We start from the raw sequence: 20,831 nt of genomic DNA, 5'->3' as shown, positions 1-20,831 counted from the left end.
GTGAGTCCATATTCAGTAACCCGATTTAATAATCGAACACTTTTTCAACTTGATCAATCAACTTTTCTGAATGATTCATGATCAGAAGCAAACACACACCCTTTTAAGTGGATTACAGTACGCTGAGCAAAGCACTTAATGAGTGCACATGTATGAAGGCCTTACAAGTGTGTAATCTGAGCAGACTGTGGAGCAGCAGGCGGCTGCTCCAGGGGGTTAACTGCTGATTAAGGTCAGACTGGAGATGCAAACATTAAGACTATAGAGGGGGGCGGGGGTGCTTTGAATTTCCCAATTTTCCCCAAAACATGATAGCACTTTCAACATGGAAAATGTGATTATTGTTGAAGTATTTAATGAGAAATTAATTATGATCTTGCAGGTTGGTCTGTCTCTTCTCCCGGAGGCTGTTGATGACCAGCTAATCGTAATTACTGAGTGCAAGGCGGAACTTGTGTGACAGTCTGCAGTTCAGGTCATCATGAGAGGACGGCTACTTTTACACGAGTAGCTCAGTAATCTAACATAGAGCGGTCTATTGGTTTTATTTAATCTAATCCACAATATCAACAATCTCTGGGTATATATACTCTTTCATCAGATCAAATGTGGACCCTCCCATTTTCTCTCTAAACGAGGTAAGTGGTGTCTTCTTGGAATACAACAGTTTATAAAAAAATAATTCAATATTTTTCTCCTTAGCTACAGAACTGTTGAGGTACTGCAAAGCGCTGGCTAGACCTGAAGAAGTGCAAAGTTGGTGCACATGGTGAGTCCTGATTACATACTTGTATATCACATGCAGACAAATAATCACTTAAAAATAAGCAATGCTTATTTCTAATAGCCTAAGTACTCATCATTTAATCTTTTAAAAAAATATATGTCCTTGCACAGTCTTTCCCAACGTTTTCTTTAGACAAGGCACACTTTCCCCAATAAAGAAGTCAGGAGACACACCGTCCATTTAAATTTTTTAATAATAAATTCCTGGCACTAGTTTCATGTTATAGTTTTGTCTTCTTTGTTTTTTACAGCTTAAGTTATCATCTTGCCTGACTTGACAGTGTAATGTTTTTATGTATTTATTTTTTGTAGTCAAAGGGTTTTTCAATTTGGTCAATCATTTTGGATAAGGTGAGAAGCTCAGTCATCCGGGGGGGCCTTGTGTAGAGCCACTGCTCCTCAGCATTGAGAGGAGCCAGTTGAGGTGGCCTGGGCAGTTGATAAGGATGCCTCCTGGACGCCTCCCTCTGAAGGTGTTCCAGGCATGTCCCACCAGCAGAAATCCCCGGGGACGACCCAGGACACGCTGGAGAGACTATGTCTCTAGGCTGGCCTAGGAATGCCTCTGAATCTCATCGGATGAGCTGAACGAATTGGCTGTGGATAGGGAGGTCTGGGATTCCCTGTTAAGGCTGCTTCTCCCTGTAACCTGACTCTGGATAAGCGGAAGATAGTGGGTGGATGTTATATTTTGAACCTGTTTAACTATATTTTCATCCTGTTTTTTTTTCTATAAAAATAACACAAAAAATGAGCAAATATATCTTCTAGTAGAACGTATTTTACAACCTACCAATATTTTTCTTTTTTTTTTTTCATTAAAAATAAGAGAATAATTAAAGTCAGCAAAATGATATTATTAAATGACAGGGCCCCCTACTTCTATTCCCACTGTCCTTGAATGCAACTATTAAACTGCCCTGACTCTTGAGATGATTCTGAATAGTTGCATGTCTTTAGTGAAGTCAAACTTTACAGAAAATGAATGTTCAGTATAGATGACTTTCTTTCCTATTGTGCTGTTCAGGAAGCCGATTGGAAGCAGTGGAGTGAAAATGAGGAGGGCTTTTCTTCAGAGGAAGAGGAGACAACAGATGTAAACATCACACCATGGTCTCATCTTGAAGGACAGAAAATATGTGAGCGTTTCTACTTGCTCAGCAGGAGAACTGCTTCACGGAGTCGAGCTGCCATCCCCGACTGGAAGCCGACGTTGAGATTTTCAGGAGCCTTTATTCACATCATTCCGTCACTATCAGGTGGGAATTATAATTTTTAGATCACTCACCTGAAAAAGCTCGAAAGTTCTCTGCATTTTGATTTCTTCCCTGCGTTTTTCAGGGAATATCAAACAATTGATCAAGTGGATGTCGATATAAACATCAATGCCAACGTTTTGAATGTAAGTCAATACATTTTTAAAGTTTTGTCTTGTAAACTAGATCTTAAAAGGATAATGTGTATTATTTAACCATTTGATGTCACTGTACGATTTAGTGCAACTAAACACTTGTACTAAAAATCACAAGGAAGAATACAAACGACAGACTCAAAGTGATCAACACACACCATTTTTCTTCTCATTCTTTGCCCAGCCTTTTTTAAGTTTTGGGGTACCCGTAGCAGCAAAATGGCTGACATAAGTGTCCTTTTTTGTGTTATGTAGCATGCTTCCTAAATGAAGCTTATTGTTTCACTAGTGGTTATGTTTTTTATTTTTCTGAGCAATAGTGTGATCCATCAACATTGGCGAGTAATTTGCCTTGCCTCACCGCAATTTCCAGAAATTTTCCCCTCCGAGATAAAACAATTAATACATGCAAACAGTTACCGAATGTTGATAACATTCTAAACAAAACAGACACAAAATATAGATTTTAGCTCTCAAGAAGCGCCACTAAACAAATGAATTATTTTTGCAGCTACCGATGCGGGGAAAACATTCTGTTTATTACGAGTTTTTAATGACAATAAAAGATCATTGTAATTCCAGCATCAATGTTATATACATACATACATACATACATACATACATACATACATACATACATACATACAGACAGACAGACAGACAGACAGACAGACAGACAGACAGACAGACAGACAGACAGACAGACAGACAGACAGACAGACAGACAGACAGACAGACAGACATACATATACCTTATCTTATAAAGCTAGTCTATGCGCTGCTCCTTTTGAATAAAAGTATCAATAGATGGATAATCTGCATTATGAAAAAAGTCCATGCAGCAAGAAAAAGAATTACTGGATGCCTTGACTTGCTGTTACCTTACTAGTCGGTTCACAATTCACGGATGCCTTAACCGCATGGGTCGTCGGGGCAACAAAGAGCACAGCCATCTCCACTGTTGACAGTCCCTGGCCTGTTCTTGGGTCGTGGCAAACTTGTCACCAGTCCATTCCTTAATGTTGTCAGCCCAATTCTGTTTCTGACATCCTCTCCTCCTGCCCCCTTGGACTGTGGCCTGGAGAATTATCTTGATTAGTCCTGGTGACCTTGTGACACAAGCATACCACTGAAGTTGCAGTTGACAAGTTATTCGTACGGTCCAATGCGCCCTCTGGTGGTGTTGCGCATCGTTTCGTTTGTCTCATGGGCTATGTAGCTGATGCCTAAAAGTTACCTGTAGCATCACATTTTTATTGCCTGGATTTCCTTTTCTTCAGCTTGCTAATACTATAACTAATTCTTTGGTCTGTCACCGAGGAGTGTGCCAAATGAGAATCCGTGGTCTCACTATTGCCCTCTGCCATGAGGCAATAGAATTGTGTGCCTCACTCTGCATTACATACAAACTGTATTATCATTATTCGTGATTTCATGGGAATAATTAAATTAGAAAATCCAGAAATTGTGAAAGTTAATCAAAAAGGACTTTAACACTGAATAAATAAAACCATTTAATATATTCTAAAAGTTATATTTCCGTGATGACAGGTGAGGTTATGCCTCACCTGCCTCCCCTCTGACAGCACATCACTGATTCTTTGTTGTTGGCAGGAGGAAGTAGCTGTAGCCTGGGGAGTTAACACGTTTGAGCCCATCATTGTCCGCCTACACTTCTCTTTGTCTCAGTACCTCAATGGACCAAGTAAGTCACCTATTTATTTCATTCCATGTTGATAATGATGATGCCAATTTCTTACCATAGAACCATCAGTTGAAGTCTTCCAGCCGTCAAATCGATATAATTTCAGTCTTGGAAAACAGCTACAAAGGTAGTATTATCATTTTATGTTCATACTCTATCCAAAAGGATAACATTTCAGAATGATTACAGTGTTTTAGCAGTCTTCATATCCCGGGAATGGAACAATTTGGCCAATGAAACCATAATTGTGAGACAGAAGAGAAGGCATAGCTGGTTCAGGCCCGGAGGAACCATGAAGAAATTTCGTGCAAGATTCAGCATTTGGCTCCCATTGTCCAAGTGTGTAAAATCCTTCAAAATCAAAAAATACTTCTATAGATTTTTCTGATAACTTCTCTCACTCAGATCTAACTCAATTCAAGACCGCAGCTTGAGAGGTAGGCTTGTCTTGCCTGCCATCAAACGCAACTATTTCAGCAACCACTCAAACTCGTACAACATCAAGAATCCCTCGGGAGAACTCTTCACTTATACACCGAGCGGAAAGGTCAGGACATGACATTCCCTCACTGTAATGAACTCCCTTACCCTTAAAGACTGACAAATTAAAAGAAAAAAAACACACTGAATATTCCCTTAATGAAGACATTGTATCCTTTTGTATTTAAAAAAATCTATCATTTCTGTTAAACCATCAACTCAAGCTACTGTATTTTTCACCTTTTTGGTAATCAGGTTGCTTTTCTTTGATTTGCACATCCATTAGAGAGGATCTACTTTTGTAACCCAGGAGATTTAATAATTATGCGGCGGGCCTTTAGAAAAGGTTGTTATTTTCTATCTTAAGTATCACTCACCTGTTGTCCTTCCAAGGTTAAAATATTTGAGTGTTTGCCAAACTTTCTACTGAGTTACATTCAACTGGTGTTACAATTCTTGGAGTTCACAGACATCACCTGCACCAATGCACATTTGTGTTCAAACAACAACATCCACAAATTTGAACAAATCTACATCTGGGTTATTATTTTCCTCCACAGAGGGTTGTTGTGTCAGGGGTGAAGTCATCACCTCACCTCGGAACCAAGCAGTTGATCGAGCTGCTGTTCTTCTCTCAGGCCATTGGGCACTGTAAGACCACCCCGACTCTGCAAGACGGCTTCTTGGTTCAGGTGAGCGTCGCTAATATTGATGAAGTTGCCCTTTCCCTATTTCAGGGCAAGGGCGTAGTTTTGGCATGGACTGAGGAGAGGTGTCCCCACCGTTATCGAGCAATCATAGTTTCGTTCCCACCGACATAATGAGATCACTTGGGCTATGTCCCCACAAATGCCAAGACAAAACTTACGCCCTTGTTTCAGGGGTCCCAAAACTACACTTGAAGCTGGATACAAACCACCTATACAGTACATTTGAACAATGCAAGCAGAAACCTAAGTTTGAAAGCTAGCTTCTTCCTCTACACCAAAAACTAGCATTGTTCTCGTCCAAGTAAAATATTAGTAGTACTGTATATATTCTTCTTCTATGTCCAAAACCAACATCATCTTCCTCTATGTTATGGTCTTTTACTCCAAAAACTAGCATCATTCTCTTATGACCAGGAGAGTAACATAGTTTTATTTTAATATTGAAACCAGCTATAAACTAACCCCAACTTATCTGGTCTAGAAGTAAGTTCTTCTTCTGCTACTGAAATTAACCGGAAAAAAGCAGCATGGTCTTCTTTTCTACTCTTTGGCATGATCTAACATTCTCTTCTTCTACCTCAAAAACTGTCGTCAACCTTTTCTGTACAGTAGCTAAAACAAACTTCTTCAACACAGGAATCCTACTTTCCAAAGCCAGAAAGTTGCATAATCATCTTCTATGTTCAAATTTAGATTATTTGTTTTCTTTGACATTGAAAATTTGTTTCTTCTTCTGCATGAAAAACTAGTGTTGCATTTATTAAATTTACAAGGCCGCATATGGAAATACAATTAGATTTGGCTGTGATGTGTGGACAGGTTATGAGGTACGCAGAGCAGAGAATCCCCACCTTGAACGAATACTGCGTTATTTGTGACGAGCGACATGTTTTCCAGAATGGCCTGCTGTTGAAGGTAAGAAATTGAAAACAAGAGAATCCTTTCAATCCCAAACAACACAATTCTCTTTTTTTAATTGCTAGCCGGCCATTTGCACCAGGGAGTTGTGCGTCTTTTCCTTTCACATGACGGGGGCTACGTCAGCAGCCACGGAGGAGGTGGCCACCGGTGCGGAGGTCATTTATCGTCCATGAACAGTTTATATATAAAAAAAGAGATGTCCCATCAATTCTAGCGCCACCAAAGGGTGGCCTACTCTGCAAAAAGTCCTGTTAAAAGTTGGAAATAAAAAAATATAGTAACATAAGAAAGATATTAGATATACGTACATTTTTAGCTGTGTTTTCAAATTTTATTTTAAATGGTCTTTTTGCTGTAAACTTAAAACTCCACAATGCAAACATTTCAGTCAGAAAATTGAGAGAAATTACAGCAAAATATTGCAAACACTGTTTTTAGATATACAAGCGTACTCAACAAGTTTTATTCAATTTTTTACATTTAATTTATTATTTTATTTGATTTTTTGTGTCATGCTTGCAGCTCTACAGTGCAAACGTTGTGTCAGAATATTCAAAAAAATGCAGTAAAATATTACACAAACTTGTTAAAACTTTTAAATTATATATATACATATTTTCCTTATATTTTAAACTGGATATTTTGCACTTTGCAAGCAGCTCCAAAGACAATGGATGGATGGATGGATGGATGGATATAAATAGATACAAAATATGAAAGATAATTTTTTTTCAACATTTTTTTCTCAAATTTGAACTGCAGTTTTGCAGTGTCCTAACAGCACAACAAAAGTTCCAGGAAAGTATTGAGAAAAAAATGGTAGAAAAAATAAATAATCATGTTTATACACACCGGTATTTACAATCAATAAATAAAACACAATGAATTGTATATTCTGTTAAAATAAGAAGAACACTTAGATGAGCAAAATTATCAGCGAACGGAGCCAAAAAAAGTGCAGTATAATTCAAACCCCAAAGAAATCCAATTGCAACTTTCTTTACTTACTTCTGACTACACTTTTTAGCGAAGCAAAAAATCAATTCAAACGAAATAAAATAAAACGAAAATGTTTTTAAAAACTTACTTAAGAAAAGTATTGAACTCAAAATGAGCAAAACTATTTGTGAACAAAAGTTTTTGTTTTCTATTATTAATGTTTTATTTAAATTTTCCCCTCCGTTTTCTAATTTCACGTCTTGGCTGGGTATAAAACCAATACATAGGGAATCCATTATTCCAAATAAAAGAAATGATGGCTTTTAGTTTCAATGTTCCAGCTGAAGATATGAAGTGTCGCCCATCTGGTCACCCCTGTGAAACATCCTTGGGGCCCCACTGGATCCCATTTGTCAAACATTTGTTGGACAGGTGGTGGACTTGCTGGTGGCCATGTGCAGGTCAGCTCTGCAGTCTTCACGCAAAAGCATCATATTTGAACCGTACCCATACGTCGTCGATCCGAAAAACCCCAAAATGTTTGCCTTCAATCCCAAGGTATCAGCTTAACTCGGCTTTCATTCTTCATATATAGAAAAAAAACTGAGTTTTGTTTTCCCTCATCATAGAGAAAGAGTTATGAACGACTGGAAGAAGCCCTGGAAAGTGTCCTGTTAGTTAGAACGATCAAACAGGTAATTTTGACAGGAACGACGGTAATCTGACACTTTTCTTGAACTTGGTTGTCTTTGTCATGCAGGGTTCGTATTCGGAAATAAAAAAGCAGATAGACAAGATAGACCCTCTTGCCATTCCTTTACTGCAATGGTAAGATGCGAAACACATTAAAAATTATATATTCATTATTCATATTTGGGAATATTTGTTGGTGTAGCAGTCTGCAAGCTTAGTGTAGACATGCATCGTGCTGATAAATGTGTTTAAAACAGGATGCAATTATGATGATATAAGTACCAATATTTGGAAAACAAAACAAGAGTTTCCTTAATGTTGGAATGTTAAATTAAATGAGACTTTTTAAAATTCATACTTTAATGCACTGCTTCACAATCAGTAATATCCACAATAAAGCCTCAAACGTTAATTCTTTACCAATATTTGTTTTATTCCATTTTATTCCAAATATGATGTGCATTTACAACAACTAAAATGAAAAATGTGATTATAAAAGTAAAGATATGATGATTGAGTAATACAACTAATATAGCTGGAAAACTCTCGTGGTAGTGACAACATACTCTGTGACATATTTAAATAATCTAACGTTCCCTCTCTTGGGCTCTTTAAAGAGCTTAAAATTTTGAAATATGAAATATGCATGTTCTAAATCTTTAAAGGAAAACTGTAAAATGTTCATTTCCCTCTCTTGAAATCTTCAAGAGTTCGAATTAAAGAACCGCAAATAACTCAGATCATTTATCAGAGTTTGTAATCTAAAGATATCACTGTGAACAGATCAAATTAAAAGAGAAATCTGACATTACCATCCTACTAACTGAACAAGGTATACTAAAGTTCTTAAAGGGCTACACAGAACTATTGCACAATCCAGCCATTTGCTGATCTGAAACCTACATGAGGGCAAGGAAAAACTTCACTAAATTATGTGGATAAATATGCATATACAACAACTAAAATGAAGAACGTGATGATCAAAACAATGATATGATTATTAATTAATAAAACTAGTATAGCTGAAAAACTCATGTGATAGTGACAACTTACTCATTGACCTATTTTAATAATCTAACACTCTTCAAAGTACCGACCAAAAACGGTCCAACCTCCCACATTAACTACTGTTTTCGACATCTGATCCCTAGCAGGTGAACCTAATATTGCGGCCGATTATCATATGTAATATGCCCGATCATCGACCAACTCATCCATTTTTGGGTATGTTTGACACTAGGATTTTATCGAGCAACAGATCTCACATTGTCAAGCTTCCAGCCACCAGGGTAGGACAGTGCAGCCTTTCATCTATAGAAGCAGTAAACACTGTAGTATAGCGGCCTAGAGTTAGCAAGTAGTCCAGCATACAACACTAAAGCCAATTCCACTGTAACATGCATTTGTTTTTTCCCTTGCTGCTGCACATTAGCAACTCTCATTCATGCACACGCCTCACCAGTTCCTGCTCATCAGCAGCCCTCCCACCAAAGAAGCTCGTTTTCAAACTGCACGCAAACTCTATGGCAGCACATTTGCTTTCCAGTAAGAAAATAAACGCGGATCTTTAGACACTTTCACAATAGCAGTAGAAGACTGCTTCTCTCATCGACTCGTAAAAGTGAAATATTTTTCTTTTCCCAGTGGTTCGCACATTGAAAATTGGCATTCCATTTTAAGAAACGGGCTTTTGAACGCCTCCAATACAAAATTCCAGGTAAAGATGACAATTCTGAAACGTAATTGATATCATACATTCAATCTGCTATCAATCAATCTAGTTTGATGATTTCCTTTTGTATAGATGCATGGAGCTGCATACGGCAAGGGGATTTATTTGAGCCCAATCTCTAGCATTTCTTTTGGATATTCTGGTATGAGTTCACATATTTTCCTTTGAAAAAATAATATTTTATGAGCTTGCCATTCGGGTTCCTTTTTTCCTTCAGATATGGGTAAAGGACAACACCAGATACTCACCAAAGAAGACCTCCTGAGGAAACAAAATCACATTAATATCATCCAACAAGTAATTCCCTGTATTTGCATCTTCCTGGAAATCCAATCTGTTGTTTGACTATAGATTTGCACCTTGTTATAGGATCAGCCCTGCAGGTTCCTTCAAAGCAGTAACTTAAACTGTGTTGCTCTTTGTGAAGGTACGAGTCAAAACGTGATCTTGTTAAGAATTCACTTCTGCACTGTTTACTCTCGGTCTTTTCACAGTCATAACGTCAAAGGACCTTCAGAAGCACGGGAACATTTGGGTTTGTCCCATATCCGACCATGTCTGCACACGGTTTCTATTTGTGTAAGAACAACCTGATGCAAATCTTCTGTCTGGAACGAATGCCCCATGTTCAACGACACACTCATGTGTTTCAGGTACGAAAATGGTTGCGTGGGGGATGTCCATATCAATACTCAGGAAGAAGAGATCCAAAATCATATTTTAGAGGTCATTGCAACCAAGCCCAGCTGAAAGACTTCAAATGATGGTAAAAATGTAGAAGTATACGTACTTTTGTACATACAATGGAAAAGCATGTTTTCACAGAGGTTTTATCTACAGAATTTGTTTGGCGTACATACTGTAGATGTCTTTTTTTTTATTTTTTATTTTTTTAATGTCAAACATGTGTTGAGCTTTTTTGTTGAAGATATTATTTCAACTGCTCTCATTTACATCTGGATTTTTCTGCCAGACAGCTCAAACATTCCCTACAAGTAGCTGGGTTTCAATGAATATTCATTTGCCTTATTTCAGGGGTCCTCAAACTACGGCTGTGGGCTAAATACAACCGGCCTATGCATTTGGCCCTATTGCAAACTACAGACTATTATTAGATCATACCCTGATCTAAAACCTACATGAGGGCAAATAATACACAGATTCTGTCAACATAAAATATAGGTTATTCATATGCTAAAGAATAGTTGGATTTAAACATTTCCACTGAGGTTGCAGATCGAATCTCAGGGGGAAGAGCATTCCACAGCACCGGGGCCCGAATGGAGAATGCTCTTGAGCCAGCGGATCTCTTCTTGGCTCTTGGGATCACTGGTAGACAAGCATTTTCAGAGCGAAGGCTCCGGACCGGAACATAGGGTGAAACTAAATCTGAAAGATATGAGCGAGCAAGTCCATGCGTGATTTTGTATACTACCAACAGAACCTTGAAATCACATCTTAAGCTAACAGGGAGCCAATGCAGGTTACATTCTTCTTGTCAGCCATAAACTAGGAAAAGTAGCGTCAGTCTTTTTCTGTAGCTAAAACTAGCTTAAACTACTTTCTTCTTTAACACCCAAAACTAACGGTGTCCTCTCCTAAGCTAAAAAGTTCTATTGTCCTCTTTTGATTTGAAAATGTAGCCTTTTTATTGTCAACAATTAATATTGTTTTCTTCGACATTGATAATTTGTTCCTTTTTTTAGTACTCTGAACCTTTTTTTACAGTAATTTAGCTGGATCATATGGTTATGTGCTTCTTTCTTGAAAACAGTAATCATTGACATTTGAATTGGGTCACTTCTTTTGTGTCAAACTGACTCTGCTCCCCAATCATTAAAATAAAGATGTATTGTCCTCCCAGAAAAGAATGGGGACCCCTGCTTAATGTGATTAAAATGTCGTTCTAAAATTGTTGTTCTGCCTTTCTGCTGTTGACATTTGGATGTAACAACAATATCATGATGTGAAAAATAAAATTCCAAATTTCAGTAACGTTACATATGTGTGTATTTTGGGATTATAACGCCCATACAAAATAAATGAAGGTTAATCTTGGATTTTTTTATCTTTTAAAATTCGTAATATTTTATGTATATAGTTTCCGAGTTTCTATTTTTACGCTGGCAACTGTTTGGACAGCAAAGTAAGAGTTTAATTGATCGTGTATTTTTATCTTTTAATATTCGTAATATTATTTTATGTATATATATATATATATATATATATATATATTAGTTTTTAGTTTCTATTTTTACGCTGGCAACTGTGTGGACAGCAAAGTAAGAATTTCATTTATCTTTTAATATACGTAATATTCTTTTATGTACATAGTTTCCGCGTTTTTAGTTTTACGCTGGCAACTGTATGGACAGCTAAGTAAGGATTTCATTAATCGTGTATATTTATCTTTTTAATATTTGTAATATTTATTCCCTCAATTCACCTTCTTACACTTTAGTATATTGTGTGCATGGGTGTGTTAAGCATGTCTAGGCGTCTCGAAAGGCCGGACCTGTATATAAGCCGCATGCTCCCACATTTAGACAAGCATTTTAGGAGGAGATCAAGGTTCTGACAGACAAGCTGAAAGAGGGTGTCGCCATATGCAGGCAATACACAAAGAGGCAGGCAATACACAAAGAGGTAAGTATTAGTTTCAGGAGCGAGAAGCAGCAAGTCAACTGCAGGAGAGAGAGTGGGAAAGGTGAGATGGCACAACATTCATTTGGACAGGTAACTTAAAATTAGTTTTATCTGGTTATATCAGTATCAGAAATATTTTATTAACACTCCACTTATTAAAACATGAATATTTTGTTTGTTTGTTTGTACATGATTCAATTGTTTGTTTGTTTGTAAATGATTCAAATTGAATCTTTTCTTCCGGCGCCGTCACGAATGGCAGCCACTCCAGCAGCTCCCGTGTTATTTTCGATTGTTCTCGATTGTTCTCAGCTCAGGGATGCTGCTGGAAATGTGAATTTCCCTTCGGGGATGAACAAAGTATCTATCTATCTATCTATCTATCTATCTATCTATTTTTGAGTAAGTCCTATGTCAATTTGTCATGTGCATATTTATGTTCCAAGAGACATTTACAAATTCAATGCGATGAAAAACCAATTAGAGCGGCATCTGGACTGTATTCGAAACAGTACTTTTCTTACCTTCACCATTTTCATTCTAGAATAAAAGATAACTATGAGCACGGGCATGAAATCAGTCCCCCCCCCCACTTGAACTCAGTTGGACATTGTTAACACATACTTAACAGATCAAGCATTTAATTTCAAACCTTGAAAGGTAACCTCTAACTATGCACCACAAAAGTTTAAAATTGAATATCTTCTCTATTAGGAATGTGTTACTATGCCCACTTAAGTTCTAAGAGCCTATACTGTATAAGACAATGCTAAAAACATGAGTTGAATAAAACAAAGAGGCATAATCTTTTATTCATAACACATTACTCTTAACAGTGCTGTGATTCAATGCTCTGAGCGAGGACCAAAAATATTTCTTCGTGTTAGTATCTCCATGTTGCAGAAGAATCGGGAGCTTTGTGAAACACATACCGAGTTTCTGTGGTGATGGCTATCTGTAGCCGAGATACCGCAGACAAACATGGCGGCGACATCTAGACAGGGATTTCACAGAGTAACATAAATACGGGTACAAATTTCTGGACCTAAGATTTTTTACTAAACTTAACATTGATATGATAGTTTATGGGTGGTACTCATCTGAGTGGTTAGCGCGTCTATGGTATAGTTCTGAGGTCATTGGTTCAAATCCAGCTATCAGCCTTCGTGTACGGAGTTTGCATGTACTCCATGAGCTTGTGTGGGTTTCCTCCAAACACTCTGGTTTCATCCTACATTCCAAAATAAGCATGTCAGGTTAATTGGCCAGTCCAAATTGTCCCTACATGTTAATGCGCGAGTGAGCTGTATGTCATCGTGGGGCCTATCCCCACTGCCTGAAGATAGCTACGGAGGTGCTGGAGCACAGCCGTGACCCCACTGAGGAGAAGCAGTGTAGATGGTAAATGGTCTGCGTTTATGTAGCGCTTTTCAAGTCAATGAAGACCTCCCAAAGCGCTTTGCAATGCGCTTCACATTCACACACACACTCACACACCAATAGGGAGTCAGCCATGCAAGGCCCCTACCTGCTTATTGGGGGCATTAGGGATTCAGTGTCAGGTGATGGATGGATGTATGGATGATAGCTTATGTATTTCTGCTTAGTCAGGATCCAACCAACCAACCAACCAACCAACCAACCAACCAACCAACCAACCACCCAACCAACCAACAATTTAAATCATTTTTTTTTTGTTTTTGTACTACTAGGAGGCACTAAATATTACATGCTGTCCCTTTTAGTTGGTGTTGGGTACTAATTTGTAAACATTTTCGATAAGCGGTGTGCCTCGATATTTTGTAATTAAAAAGAATGTCACAAAAATATTGCGAAAAACTGCATTTATAATCCATGTGCTTGTTTAGTGTATTAGAAGTTGCACATGCGCACAATGGGCATATGACGTCACGTGTCAGTGATCGGCATTGAGCTTCCTTCTTTCCTGCTAGCAAAAGTGACCGGTCGATTGCAGCTTGGCTGTCCTGCATTATGTTCAGAGCAGCCGTCCGCTTGTCTTTCTCCGGAGTTCGGAGTTTGACCCGTACCAAACCAGCCTGCCAAGGTATTTTCCATCTGCGTTTTTAATCGAGAAGCTCTGCGGGTTTTCGTGACTCTTAGCGGACTCATCAAGGAGAGTATCCTCGCGGCTCCCGTGTTAGCTAACATTAGCGCGTATGGAATTGTCGCTCTCAAATACTTAACTTCCCTTCTTACGTTTTCTATGACCTATTTAACATTGTAAACAATGGAATTCATTGTAAACTTAAGCGTTTTGGCTGGTTCATTTTGGTTTTGTAAGCTTGGTTCGGTGCGTGTCCTTGTCGTGACCCGGTTGAGTGTCATGCGTGGGGCCTAGTCGTAGTGCTGCTAATGCTAAGCCAACTCGTTCTGGACTCGGGTTTTCTACAAGGGTGACACTAGGTTATATGACGTTTTTGGTGCTATCACTACATTTAGGGGTTTTAATGTATTTCATTATATATTTTCACTTTCGGTGGCTAGGTCTTTTAACAAAGACAGCGTTTGTTATCCATATAGGGCAGTAACTTACTATTTTAATAGTCGACTAGTGAGCGACTATTTAAATGATTCATCGAATAATCAGAATTGATTCCCCCTCAAATTTAGCATTAAATTGATTTACTTGGGTGGCGATTGATGTACATAATAAAATGTACAATGTAAAATATATCATGAACATACTGCAGAATCAAACAAAATTGAACACAAATACCCCATCTAAAACCAATAAGGCACAGTGATAGGTCAGTAAAGTCCTAATTCCATGAATAAACTTCTTTTCATTTTTTAGGGACATACAAATATATGCATAGAATTAAGCATTTTCTTTTTATTCCTGTAAACTCACATGACCGGAGCTCTGGAACAACTTAAAGTCAGCATTAGGGGACAAAGCGTCACCAACCTGTTTTGCTGATGATATTGCCGGATTGGCAGGAGATTAACAGGAACCAAGAGATCTGGTCTATCGCCTAGACAAAACATCAACCCGGTGTGGGGTGGAAATCAGCACCGTAATAAACATGTAATGACCCACAACCCCCAAGAAGTCACTACAAACATCCCCATTGACTACAGAGAGCTAGAACCTGTCACAAAGTCAAAATATGTTGGTGCTGTCGTATCAGAAGGGTCAGAACCAAAAATCATGGCCAGGGTAGCTCAAACATTAGCTGCCCCTGCCAGACTTAAATTCATCGGGGGGGACGCAAACATAGCAGGAAAATCAAAGATCAGACTTACGCAAGCGCTGGTTACTTCCATTTTCTTCTATGTTTGCCAGACATGTACTCTTACAGCAAAACTGGAAAAGAAAATCTGGAAAACCAGGGGAGAAACTGTCCAAAGATGCATGGTCATTGTTGCGCTGACAACCCAGGCGGTTAAGGGATCAGTGAAACACAGAACAGGTTCATTAGTGGCAATAGAAAAGTAAATAAAACAAATTTTGTGTGTTCAACTGCAAATTCTGTTACAAAAAGTACTTAGCGATTCGCAATAGTTTGAAATCAAACTGATATCTGGAGTTTCTAATGTTGTTTGTCATTTGAAATTTATGCATTTCAAATGCGTTTATCAGGCACAGTCCAGCACAACGCTTAATCGCTCTTTTATAGCCAAATATACGCTTGTAAAACTTGCAATGTATGTTATTGAAACCGTATTTGTTACTTGGATCTTACCAAAGTGAATGGCACTTCTTTTAACTATCCAAATGATATCTTTAAATGTTAGTGTATCGTTGAGGTACTGCCATAATACGCGATATCCGCTTTGCACTCTTTGCAAGTAGTCTTTTTATTTGTCATATCCAGGCTAACATGCTCCCAAACTTAGAGATTTTGGTGCGCGTACTTGATAACACAGTCATTACTGTATGTCACTGCTCGATAAGCAACTATCAGCAGAATTTGTATTAATGCCGAAATGCCTCACTCTGTTGGAAAATGTGTCTGGCGACATTAGTCAACATCAGAATTGTCGACTCTATCTATTTTAGTGGACAACTTCAACTAATCATTGCAGCCCTCATTTTCCTATATCTACGACATTTTCTGACTGTGTCATTATGTCTAGAGCAGGGGTGTCAAGCTTATTTTAACTCTGGGTGCCACGCGATCGAAAAAACTTTCTCTGGGGGTTGGACTGGTATATTAGAAAGGGAAAAAAGCCGGAAAGAAATAAGAGAAAGAGGGAGGGAAAGAAAATGAGAGTGTGTGGGACAAGGAAAGGGCAGGGAGAAAGAGAGAGAGAGAACATGAGGAACAACAGATAAAGAGAAAAAGATTCAATCCCTTAGCGGGCCTGAACTGGCCGCCTGTTTGACACCCCTGGTCTAGTGGAAGTAACATTCATTATCATTGTTATTCTACATCAACTATCAACTCCACAGGTCTTATAGCATCAAGGTGCTATTCACACGGGAAACAGGAGACAGATGAGGAGTTTGATGCGCGTTGGGTTACCTACTTCAACAAGCAAGACATTGATGCCTGGGAGCTCAGAAAAGGTTTGCTCCATACCAGATATGAGGACAACCCTGATGTTTATCTTTGATGACGAGTTAGAATACAATTTATTGTCATTGCATTATGTCAAATGCACAATGGAACTGCCATATAACCAAAAAATGCCAGGTTAAAACAAAAGGTTCAGGGTAAAAGTGTTTCTCAATAAATAACGGCAATTAAAGAACTGAATCATCCTAAGTCATTAATGCACATTTCTCGTCTAAGCATGGTCAACCCTTTTGTTTTGGCATTGAGGTGATTATTGCCTTTGGGTAGAAGTTTCAATCTATTTGTTCTTAATTTGGTCCTAATTTTATCTACCTCAGGGCGACAGTTCAAACAAGGTGGAAAGTGACCATCACAATTTTGTAAGGTCTATGAACAACGAGCTCTGGCCAAATTGGAAGATAACCCATTTTAATACGAAATGTCCAAGTGAGTTGAGATCCAAGATTTTTCTCATTGTAAATATCCTGTTAATACAGAAAATATAAAAACAAAAACGGACTAGTATTAGAAAAGCAGCGAGAATAGGTGACTTCGTTTCCAGTTTTTTTGTTTTTTTTTCCTCAAAATATTAATTTGTAAATTGTTTTTGTACAGTGATGGCCTTATAATATGGTCTATTTTAGTTTTAAAAGGATTCTGGTTTTCAGGGTTACGTATACATTTTATACATGTGTGAGATAATGGTTGAGGACATTTCAGATTCTCAAAAGCCTTTTTAATACACATGACATCAAACTGGTGACCTTCACAAACCTGGGGAATAGTATTCACAAAGCAGACATAAAAAGCAAAACGGTTGTTAACCCTCAGATACTGTCATTTGGACTTGAGTTAGGGTTTGTGGGCTATTTTGTGAGTTTGCTTTTTGTGTAGCACATCATATAAACCAGTGTATGAATCTTGGTGAAGGGGAGTTTAAAAAATGCTTCAATATTTGTTTCATCATTGGAATTGTAGCCCCTAAATTGTAATCTAATCCTGTGGTACCTAATGATGCTTAGGGTCTGGGTTTTAGTTATTGTGCTGACTCGGGAGTAAACTATTTGCATCAAGATTGCATGCGGGCCATAAATATAAAACTGTACACATCAGAAAGATACCAATTTTTACTGTGCTAATACCGTATTTTCCGCACTATAAGGCGCACCTAAAAGTCTTATTTTTTTTCAAAAGCTGACCATGCGCCTTATAACACAGTGCGCCTTATATATGGCTCAATATTAAATTCGCAAGGTCTCGCAACTACGGGAAACAGCCGCCGACTCCATTTTTCGCGCTGTGCATACTGGGAAATATTAAACGATTGGTAGTTGCCGGGGCTCGTGTTGTATTTCTTTACTAAGTGGCAAAATGGCTACCCCATTGAACTGCTTAATTCATATTCAACAAATACAGTATTTGTCTGAATCCAGGGTTATGACTGGTGAAGATGTAAAGCACAATTTACCTTAAACAAACGCAGAATTATTCAGAATGTCACGTTTGAGAGAGAGAGAGAGAGCGAGAGAGAGAGAGAGAGAGCGAGATTCTCTTTCATACGTGCATTTGTAAAAGAAAATGGCTCCTGTTAAGAGACACGCGTACAACGCCGAGTTTAAACTCAAAGCGATCACAACACGGCAATAGACCGGCAGCGAGAGAGTTAAACTTAAATGAATCGATGGTACGGAAGTGGAGAAAGGATGAAGATAAGCTCCGCCAAGTAAGGAAAACTCAACAAAGTTTCCGTGGCAATAAAGCAAGATGGCCAGAGTTAGAGGAGACACTTGAACAGTGGGTTGTTCAACAAAGAGCGGCAAGCAGAAGTGTCAGTACGATAACTATACGTATGAAGGCAACAGCGCTGGCACAAAAACACCGGACGTGTTGGATGGCCCATTCACTGAGATATGGTCAATTCGAACACAGCAGAAGAAGAATTCGAGGGATTCGTCGATGAGGAGCTTATAGAGTGATCTTTGTTTTTCTTTTGTGTGTTTACGTTTTACATTTTACAGTTATTATGTTATTGCTTTGTACTCGTTGTTTTTGCACATTACGAGTGTCACTTTATTGCGATTGCACTAAAGTTTCATTTAAAATAACAGTATCAGACGTTTTTTTCTTTGCGTGTTGACTAAATGGACAAAAAATAAAATGATATGTCGATGTTGTTCAAAGATGTTAAAGATGTGTCACGAAAATGCTTTACCTCAGAGAAAATAATAAAACGGCTGTTTATTTATTTTGGGAGTGGATGGAGTTGTGGAAAGCTTGTTTGTTAATAAAGTTTGACCCTTTTGAAAGTTTTGTTGACATTCCCTTGAGCGTGGCAACATCTAGAGGTTGCATAAAGTAACTACATTCTCTACTGTAGTCAAGTCGTCACATTTATTTACCGTAAATAGCCCTTAATCCCAAAAATGTCTCGAAGGACTGCACAGGATTACAATTACAAAATTGCACAATTACCTGATCTTAAACCAGCATGCACTTATAGCGCCTTATAATGGGGTGCGTCTTATGTATGGCATAAGTTTTAAAATATATCATTCATTGAAGGTGCGCCTTATAACATGGTGCGCCATATAGTGCGGAAAATACGGTAATTGTTTTAAATGTATAAATTGGTTAAATTTACAATTAGAAAGACATGGTAGCTGAATTCTTTGTGCTTGACAGTTGTTTACTATTCAGCCTGCAAATATGACATTTGTAATACGCCTTAACGTTACGGATAATCCACTTGCTTGAATGCTTGTAGTAATCTGAAATGTTTGGTAATTGTGCGTTTCAGGGATGAACACGTTGATTGGTTACGATTTGGTACCCGAGCCAAAGATTCTCGAGGCGGCGCTGCGAGCTTGTCGGCGGTTAAACGACATGGCCAGTGCAATCCGAATTCTTGAAGCAGTCAAGGTAGGATGATAGGCTGCAAGAGACCATCTTGCATTTAGCTGATCGATTGCTTCTTTCTGGTTGGTTCTTCAGGATAAAGCTGGCCCACACAAAGAGATCTACCCATACCTTCTTCAAGAACTTAGGCCAACATTGGACGAGCTTGGAATCTCTACACCTGAAGAACTCGGCCTAGACAAAATCTGAGTGAGCAACCCGGGCCGGAGTTCTCTTCAATTTATTCCTTAATTGTCTGACTCATGCAATGATGTGTTTGTGTGTCTTCTAGATCAAGTGGTGGTGGATGTCCTAAGAACTCAAATCTGTGTATCTACTTTATTGCCTCATCCGTCTGCTATTTAATTTTGTCTTTATTATGTTCTTTTGCTTGTAAAATATTGATGAACATATTAAAGGACAATTTATGTTTAACGATTGTTAGAAGATAATCGGAATACTGTTTTAAAAGGAAAATAACTTCTGGGAGCATTGGCTTCATGTGCGAGTTTATAAAGCAGCCAAGATTGTTTGGAATTACATTTGTGATGTTCGCTGAGTGCCGCCAGAGGTCAGCATCTTCACGTTAATTAAAAGCCATTCTGCATCTGTAAATGTTTTCATGTCAGGGACAATGGTCAATGCAGCTCAAATAAACTTGTTCAAACAACACTTTGGCTTTCGATTTTAATCAAATATGAACAAGCGAATAAAACGACACGCTTTTTACTTGTCGAGATCCATCTCTGCTCCTATTTAAACTTTCGCTGGTTCACCCCTGCTTTATGATAATGCCCCAAATCTTCGTTTTATAAAAGCTCTCAATTTGTACCACAAGAACTGTAAATATACATGTTTTCCTATGGTAACTTTGAAAAGGTTGGTTACTTGAATATGGCAATCACAATATATTATACTCAGCAATATAATTTATACTGTTTTTTAGATAATAGATCTTATACACAATACACGCTAATCTCTAGACGTGGGTGTCAAATGAAAAAACTAACGTATTTTCACCTAATCAAGAGTTTGGGGAAAAAAAGCTCACCAGTTCATGTGTATAAAACATACAGCCCGCTGGCTGGATCCGGCCAGTTGGATGATATCCATCCTGACATAACTTTCTGAAAATGTCAAAAAGAGAATGTGTCATTTCTATTATAAGTAATTATTTTCTTGAATAAATGCCAACCCAATGTTCTCCCTGGTCGTTTGAATTGGTGTAACTTGGTTCAGGTGTAAAACTGCCTTCAACCATTAAGTTAAAACATTCAATCTTAAACCCGAGCATCTTTTTCCCCTCATTGTTTGTGAATAAATGTGTTTTGTTTAGAAAAGATCCCTTGTCATATGTGGATATAATATGTAGGGTGGGTTGCCATGTATG

The 20,831-nt window shown here is 38.1% G+C and overlaps 2 protein-coding genes across 3 annotated transcripts; both read left to right on the top strand.

Moving 5' to 3' along the window:
• Positions 1 to 475: 475 nt before the first annotated feature.
• Positions 476 to 11,389, top strand: LOC148362547 (protein mono-ADP-ribosyltransferase PARP6-like). 2 transcript variants are annotated; one of them, XM_088339291.1, is made up of 23 exons: positions 476 to 638; positions 703 to 769; positions 1,814 to 1,882; positions 1,951 to 2,045; positions 2,128 to 2,188; positions 3,812 to 3,902; positions 3,963 to 4,029; positions 4,092 to 4,241; positions 4,308 to 4,449; positions 4,943 to 5,074; positions 5,912 to 6,007; positions 6,076 to 6,168; positions 7,385 to 7,510; positions 7,582 to 7,647; positions 7,713 to 7,780; positions 8,886 to 8,934; positions 9,078 to 9,190; positions 9,290 to 9,362; positions 9,450 to 9,519; positions 9,595 to 9,674; positions 9,747 to 9,804; positions 9,872 to 9,956; positions 10,031 to 11,389. In XM_088339291.1, exons 2-23 carry the CDS (start codon positions 767 to 769, stop codon positions 10,125 to 10,127), a joined length of 1,884 nt encoding a protein of 627 aa, XP_088195417.1. In that variant the 5' UTR covers positions 476 to 638; positions 703 to 766; the 3' UTR covers positions 10,128 to 11,389. The 2 variants fall into 2 exon arrangements, with proteins under 2 accessions (XP_088195417.1, XP_088195416.1); XM_088339290.1 differs by having other exon boundaries at positions 1,948 to 2,045.
• A 2,531-nt stretch (positions 11,390 to 13,920) lies between these two features.
• Positions 13,921 to 20,113, top strand: cox5aa (cytochrome c oxidase subunit 5Aa). Its single transcript, XM_088339971.1, has 5 exons — positions 13,921 to 14,088; positions 16,441 to 16,557; positions 19,344 to 19,465; positions 19,538 to 19,651; positions 19,734 to 20,113. Exons 1-4 carry the CDS (start codon positions 14,016 to 14,018, stop codon positions 19,649 to 19,651), a joined length of 426 nt encoding a protein of 141 aa, XP_088196097.1. The 5' UTR covers positions 13,921 to 14,015; the 3' UTR covers positions 19,734 to 20,113.
• The last annotated feature ends 718 nt before the right edge of the window (positions 20,114 to 20,831 follow it).

The sequence above is a fragment of the Urocampus carinirostris genome, chromosome 7, assembly GCF_059441175.1.
Source record: "Urocampus carinirostris isolate Australia breed hairy pipefish chromosome 7, RoL_Ucar_1.0, whole genome shotgun sequence".
Lineage (NCBI taxonomy): Eukaryota > Metazoa > Chordata > Actinopteri > Syngnathiformes > Syngnathidae > Urocampus > Urocampus carinirostris.
The sequence above is the reverse complement of the archived record's forward strand: the minus strand, read 5'-3'. Positions and strand labels throughout refer to the sequence as shown.

Bases quoted from the DNA above. Each gene is read 5' to 3' on its own strand.
- cox5aa (XM_088339971.1), top strand. From the start codon at position 14,016: ATGTTCAGAGCAGCCGTCCGCTTGTCTTTCTCCGGAGTTCGGAGTTTG. The intron at 14,089-16,440 runs GTATTTTCCATC...TCAACTCCACAG, and splicing joins TACCAAACCAGCCTGCCAAG to GTCTTATAGCATCAAGGTGC. The intron at 19,466-19,537 runs GTAGGATGATAG...TTGGTTCTTCAG, and splicing joins GAATTCTTGAAGCAGTCAAG to GATAAAGCTGGCCCACACAA.
- LOC148362547 (XM_088339290.1), top strand. The intron at 2,046-2,127 runs GTGGGAATTATA...TGCGTTTTTCAG, and splicing joins CATCATTCCGTCACTATCAG to GGAATATCAAACAATTGATC. The intron at 7,511-7,581 runs GTATCAGCTTAA...CCCTCATCATAG, and splicing joins TGTTTGCCTTCAATCCCAAG to AGAAAGAGTTATGAACGACT.